The sequence below is a fragment of the Palaemon carinicauda genome, chromosome 17 (genome assembly GCF_036898095.1).
Source record: "Palaemon carinicauda isolate YSFRI2023 chromosome 17, ASM3689809v2, whole genome shotgun sequence".
Lineage (NCBI taxonomy): Eukaryota > Metazoa > Arthropoda > Malacostraca > Decapoda > Palaemonidae > Palaemon > Palaemon carinicauda.
The window spans coordinates 50971362-50978861 of NC_090741.1; the positions used below are offsets into that span (position 1 = coordinate 50971362).

At 31.5% G+C, this 7500-nt stretch overlaps 1 protein-coding gene across 2 annotated transcripts in view; it reads right to left on the reverse strand.

The window, feature by feature from the left end:
• The window catches only part of LOC137656073 (uncharacterized), a 38119-nt gene that overhangs the window by 6150 nt on the left and 24469 nt on the right, over positions 1-7500 (reverse strand). For both annotated transcript variants that reach the window (XM_068390247.1, XM_068390246.1), the window contains one exon: positions 6790-6928. In XM_068390247.1, the coding sequence (XP_068246348.1) occupies positions 6790-6928 (139 nt within the window). The remainder of the gene's footprint in view (positions 1-6789; positions 6929-7500) is intronic.

Sequence of the window (7500 nt, forward strand, 5' to 3'; positions counted from 1 at the left end):
TCAGAGTGAAATTAACTTATCTAATCAATGGTTTGATTTTGAAGTGTCCTTCTCCTAGAGGAGCTGCTTACCATAGCTAAAGAGTCTCTTCTACCCTTAGGCCAGGAGCACACTAGCGACTCTGTGGCGCTACAAAGCCACACCACGCCCGTGGCGGGGATGAGCGACACAGAGCCACAGTCGCTAGTTACCAAGAGGAAAGGGGCCACTGAACAATTTCAGAGCAGTAGTTAACCCCTTGTGCGAAGAATTGTTTGGTAATCTCAGTGTTGTCTGGAGTATGAGGACAGATGAGAATGTGATGAGAATGTGATAAGAATAGGCCAAGTCAAAAGACCCAATAACTCTCTAGCGGTAGTATCTGAACGGGTGGCTGGTGTCCTGGCGAACTTACCGCAGCAGTACTTAATTTGTGTTACGTAATTCATCAAGATTAATAATTATTATTAGTAATAATTCATAATGATAACAATAATAAAGATAAATAATAATAATAATAATAATAATAATTAATGGCAATAAGTATTAATAGTAATTATAATTATCAATAATTATGATTAATAAAAAAAATAGTAATAGGATATTAAACCACTTTGCTCAAATTAGCGTAAAGCAATTTAAAAAAAAAATTCCCCATGCTAACACAAAAAACAGAAAAAATAAAAACATAAAAGTCAAACTTTTAAATTTAAGTTTTCTAAACTTTGATCGTAAATTCCTGGCCTTCTATAAGCCCCGAGACAAAGTTGAAAATCACTAGACCAAAGTTTTCGGGATCTTTACATTTCTTCACCTAAAAAATAAAGGGATTTTTATTTTTTGGGTGAAATTATGGTTAGATGGTATTTTAGGAGAGTTTAATTATTTATACAAATGTAATAAGGGTTTAGAAAGTCTAATACTTGGGGGGTAATATTCGTTTTGTAATGTTTGAAAAGATTTTTTTTTTAAAAAGCAATAGTTATTATTATTATTATTATTATTATTATTATTATTATTGTTAGCCAAACTACAACCCTAGTTGGAAAAGCAAGATGCTATAAGCACAAGGGCTCCAACAGGGAAAATAGCCCAGTGAGGAAAGGAAATAAGGAAATAAATAAATGATGAGAATAAATTAACAATATAACATTCTAAAACCAGTAACAGCGTCAAACAGATATATCCTATATAATCTATTAACGACGTCAAAAACAGATATGTCATATATAAACAATAAAAAGACTCATGTCAGCCTGGTCAACATAAAAACATTTGCTCCAACTTTGAGGTAATATAAGTTTTGCAACATTTGAAAAAAAAAATTTAAAGTAATATTTGAGGGGAATATTTATTGTATAACATTTGAAAAGAAAACATTTTAAACTAGTAGTTGACGGTAATATTTGTTGTGTAACATTTGAAAAGAAAACATTTTAAAGTAATAGTTGAGGGTAATATTAGTTTTGTAATGTTTGAAAAAATACATTTTAAACTAATAATTGAGGGTAATATTAGTTTTGTAATGTTTGAAAAGAAAACATTTTAAAGTAATAGTTGAGGGTAATATTAGTTTTGTAATGTTTGAAAAAAAAACATTTTAAAGTGATAGTTGAGGGTAATATTAGTTTTGCAATGTTTGAAAAAATACAGTTTAAACTAATAGTTGGGTATAATATTAGTTTTGCAATGTTTAAAAAAAATACATTTTAAAGTAATAGTTGAGGATAAGATTAGTTTTGTAATGATTGAAAAGAAAACATTTTAAACTAATAGTTAAGGGTAATATTTATTGTGCAACATTTGAAAAGAAAACATATTTTTTACGATGTTCCATATTTATGTATAAAAATCTACTTGCATTCTATAACATTTAAAGAAATGTCGTTATTATCCGCAAAAAAAATTATTAAAATCCTTTGTTTTACTTCAAACTTGTGTAACATTTAAAAAAAATCTGTATATATTTTTACGATGTTTCATATTTGTGTATAGAAATTTACTTACTCTATAACATGTGAAAAAATGTGGTTATCATCAGCAATATGATTATTAAAATAATTTCATCTCAGTATGAGCTACAGAGTTCATACTATAGTCAATTTCTTTTAGTGAGGCATATTTGCACCGACTCGCAGCGGTGCCCATTTAGCTCGGAAAAGTTTCCTGATCGCTGATTGGTTGGACAAGATAATTCTAACCAATCAGCAATCAGGAACCTTTTCCGAGCTAAAAGGGCAACCCTGCGAGTCGGTGCTAATCTGCCTGACTAAAAAGAATTGACTATAGTTAACCGTATTCCATTCAATATGTTACATGACTTAAAATGGGAAAAATTTATATATATTTCCTCATTATGATAAAGCATAACATCTCTCGGCATTGATTATTTTCATTATTTCAAATGATGCATTTTCACAGAAAATGATTTCATCAATATACTGCATTTTGTTATGCTTATTTTCCATTCTATGTTAAGTGTTATTATTTGAAAAAAAAAAAATCCAAAAAAAATTCATATCAAACATGTATATATACATATACATACATAGATATTATATCTATATCTATATCTATATCTATATCTATATCTAATATACATACATATATATATATATATATATATATATATATATATATATATATATATATATATATATATATATATATATATATATATATGAATTCACATATTTGTGTATTATGTAAGGAATGCTTCAAAATATATTCATTTTCAAACAGATATACATATAATTACGTTAGACCTTCGAATCTTTAGACAGGGAAACCAGAAGGATTTAGAATTAATATATCTGCCTGAGAGAGAGAGAGAGAGAGAGAGAGAGAGAGAGAGAGAGAGAGAGAGAGAGACCTTGCATGAAAGGCAAAAGTCCCCTTCTGAATAAAACATGTATCTGGTGTTGGTTTGTGAGGATAATGGCTTAGAGTCCCATTGGGGTGAGGGTGAAGTTAGTAGGGGTGAGGTTAAGGTTTGTAGGGGTGAGGGTAAAGTTTGTAGGGGTGAGGCTAAGGTTTATAGGGGTGAGGTTAAGGTTAGTAGGGGCGAGGTTAAGGTTTATAGGGGTGAGGTTAAGGTTAGTAGGGGCGAGGTTAAGGTTTGTAGGGGAGTGTAAGGTTTGTAGGAGAGAGTAAGGTTTGTAGAGGTGAGGTTAAGGATTGTAGGGGCGAGGTTAAGGTTTATAGGGGTGAGGATAAGGTTTGTAGGAGTGAGGTTAAGGTTAGTAGGGGGCGAGGTTAAGGTTGTAGGGGAGAGTAAGGTTTGTAGGAGAGAGTAAGATTTGTTGGGGTGAGGATAAGGTTTGTAGAGGTGAAGTTAAGGTTTATAGGGGTGAGGTTAAGGTTTATAGGGGTAAGGTTAAGGTTTGTAGGGGTGGGGTTAAGGTTTATAAGAGTGCAGATAAGGTTTATAGGGGTGCGGATAAGGTTTATAGTGGTGCGGATAAGGTTTATAGGGGTGCGGATAAGGTTTATAGGGGGTGAGGTTAAAATGATGTATGTAGGGGTGAGGTTAAGGTTTGTAGGGGTGAGGTTAAGATTTGTAGGGGTGAGGTTAACGTTTGTAAAGGTGAGGTTAAAATAAGGTTTGTAGGAGTGAGAATAAGGTTTGTAGGAGTGAGAATAAGGTTTGTAGGGGAGGTTAAGGTTTGTAGGGGAGGTTAAGGTTTGTAAGGGTGAGGTTAAAATAATGTTTGTAGGGGTGAGGTTAAGGTTTGTAGGGGTGAGGATAAAATAATGTTTGTAGGGGTGAGGTTAAGGATTGTAGGGGTGAGGTAGGGGCAGATGACTGAGATTCCCTTAAAACTTCCGGCTAGGAATGAATATTACGATATGAAAATAGGCTTCAGCTAATTCTTTTGAACGCCACAAACCTTATCTTGCTTTCATCTCAACAATGACAATGATAATGATGATGATAATGATAATAATGATGATGATGATGATAAAATTAAAATATATCTGAGTATACTAAAGTATTTCATTTTCTTTGCAGTGAAAGCGTGGACCATTGTTCCTGGTTTCATGACTAAAAGTAATGCTTAAAAGATTAGAAGAGGTAGCAGGCTATTTTAGAAATCAATGCATAATTTAACCAGGCTAGCTTCTAAAACATTATATATATCTATATATAGCTATCTCTCTCTCTCTCTCTCTCTCCTCACTCTCTCTCTCTCTCTCTCTCTCTCTCTCTCTCTCTCTCTCTCTCTCTATATATATATATATAATATGTATGTATGTACATAGTTCATATATACAGTATACATATATTATACATGTATATATACATACATATAAATGTGTGCATACATTATATATAATATATATATATAAATAAATATATATATATATATATATATATATATATATATATATATATATATATATATATGTATGTATGTATATATATAATTATGTATAATATATATATGTATATATATATATATATATATATATATATATATATATATATATATTTATATATATGTATGTATGTATATATATAATTATATATTAAAATATATAAATATTATATATATATATATATATATATATGTATATATATATTACAGTATATATATAATTATAATAATAACAATAACCATAAGTGATAATAATAATAATAATAATAATAATAATAATAATAATAATAAATTATTATTATTATTATTATTACTATTATTATTATTATTATTATTATTATTTTCACTAATTTCCAACAGTAAATTCTGTCAAAAAGTCTTCCGTCAGAAGTTGCTTTTCGTTATCAAAGCTGAAAGTCGATTCCACTGAATTTGCAACCATTGCAACCATTGCAATCTCTTCCCTTCCACTATTTCCTCTCCCATTGATGCAGTAGATTTCGCAAGGATACGATAGGATAAAAAAAAATCCTTCAGGCAAATTTTCTACACTCCTGGATGTCCAATTACTCTCATTTTTCTCCCTTTGATAGGTTGCTTTTGAAGTCGCGGTCTTTTCGCGAACTAACAACGTCATTATCCGGGAATTTAAAAACTCGCGAATTCATTTCAGCGTTTGGATTATAGTCGATTCTTTTCAGCGAGGCTTGATTCGCACCGACTCACAGGGGGTGCCCATTTTAGCTCGTTAAAGTTTCCTGATCGCTGATTGGTTGGACAAGATCATTCTAACCAATCAGATAGCAGGACGCATTTCCGAGCTAAAGGAGCACCGCTGCGAGTCGGTGCAAATGCGCCTCATTATAAAAGAATTGACTATAGGAGATATTTTGAGTGCGTATAGAGTGGGGATACCTCATCTTATTTCAAGAGGTCTTTTATCGGTATGATCAGCTTTATATTGTTTTTATTTTTATTTTTATTTTTATTTTTATTTTTATTTTATTTTTATCATTATCATTATCATGACATTGTCATTGTCATTGTCATTGTCATTGTTATTTTTGTTATCATTATTATTATTATTATTATTATCATTATTATTATTATTCTTATTCTTATTATTATTATCCTCCTCCTCCTCCCCATCATCATTATTATTATTATTATTATCATTATTATTATTATTATCACCTTGATTATGTAAAGATATTCGAAGGAATTTATAAGAAAATGAAAAAAGCTTCGAGAGCATATTTGCTCGTAGTTGAAATTTGGAGCAAATATTCTTATATTCAACAGGTTGATATAAGTCATTTTATAGACTATTTGAGACAAATCTTTATAGTTCATATAAGACGGATCTACTTTAACGTTATTATTGATCTTAAAATTTAGATTTTCTTCAACAAAATTAGATATGCCTTTAGAGGCTCTTTGCCCGAAGCTGAAATTTGGAGAAAATATTCCATGTTCAACAGGTTGATATAAGTTTATCTTTATGGATTATATATATATATATATATATATATATATATATATATATATATATATATATATATATATATATATATATATATATATATATATATATATATAGACAGATCTACATTAACGCTGTTACTGATCTTAATATATATTATATTTTCTTTCTTATTAATCATTAGTTTATTTGCTATTTTCTCATTTGCTTTACTGACAGGGCTGCTTTCCTTGTTAGAACGCATGAGCTTGTAGTAGTTTGCCTTTCCAACTACACTTAAATTTTTTTTTATTAAAAACGGTAAATGACTAGCAAAATTTATTCCAGGATTTTTACCGTTTCAAAAACGGCTATATTGACGTAAAGGAGCGATATTACGGTCACCAAATCTGTAAAAAATAATAACAAAGTAAGGTAAAATGACGGTCGCCTGTATTTTACTGAAATACGGTTGAGAACTATATTTTAACTGAATATTCGGTTAAAAATAACATTTTTCCTAACAGTGTAGGGTTGTATCTTGGCTATCATTATCGCCTGTATTTTACTGAAATACGTTTGAGAACTATATTTTTACGGAGAATTGTCGGTTGAAATTACGGGTTTTTTTCTAACACTGTAGGGTTGTATCTTGGCTATTATGGTCACCTATATTCTAATAAAATGCGGTTGAGAACTATATTTTTACAGAGAATTGTCGGTTGAAATTACGGGTTTTTCTAATAGTGTAGGGATGCATCTTGGCTATTACTTACTAAAATAACAGGTAACGGGTTTTCTAACTGTGTAGGGTTGTATCTTGGCTATTACTCATAATAATACTACGTAAAGGTTTCTTCTAACAGTGTAGGGCTGTATCTTGGCTATTACTTGCCATAACAACACGTAAGCTATATATGCTGAGAATAAACTTATACTGGGAGAGTAAACAACTCCAGCCAGACTCACCTGTGCCCTTCTCTGTTGGTCCTTTTACACCTGGCAATTATCAGAGCGATGGACATTAGCAGCACCAAAGCGATCACTCCTCCGATGATTGACCCCAGGATGGGACTCAAAGGTTCTCCAGGCTGGACGTCTCCAAGGGCTGTCAAGAAAAGATAAATTAACGATAAAATAATCAAAAATGGGAATATGTAAGACGTCCCCAAGGGCTGTCAAGAAAAGATAAATTAACGATAAAATCATTAAAAAAGGGAATATGTTAAAGTTTTAATCATTTAGGCATGGAAGGAGACACATATTATCCTAACTTGATGTATATAAGATAGGTCGTAGATTAGTTCACCAAACGTTCAGCTGGACTCCGCAAGGCACTAGAAGAGTTAGAAAACCCAGGCCTACATGGCTGAGGACTAAGAAGAGCGAAGTAGCAGATGATGAATGGAGAATTATTGACTTAAAAGCTGAAGATAGAGACGACTGGCGAAATCTAACCGAGGCCCTTTGCGTCAACAGGCGTAGGAGGAAGAGTTCACCAAACGTTCAGCTGGACTCCACAAGGCACCAGAAGAGTTAAAAGACCCAGGCCTACATGGCTGAGGATTAAGAAGCGCGAAGTAGCAGATGATGAATGGAGAATTATTGAATTAAAAGTTCAAGATAGAGACGACTGGTGAAATCTAATCGAGGCCCTTTGCGTCAATAGGCGTAGGAGGA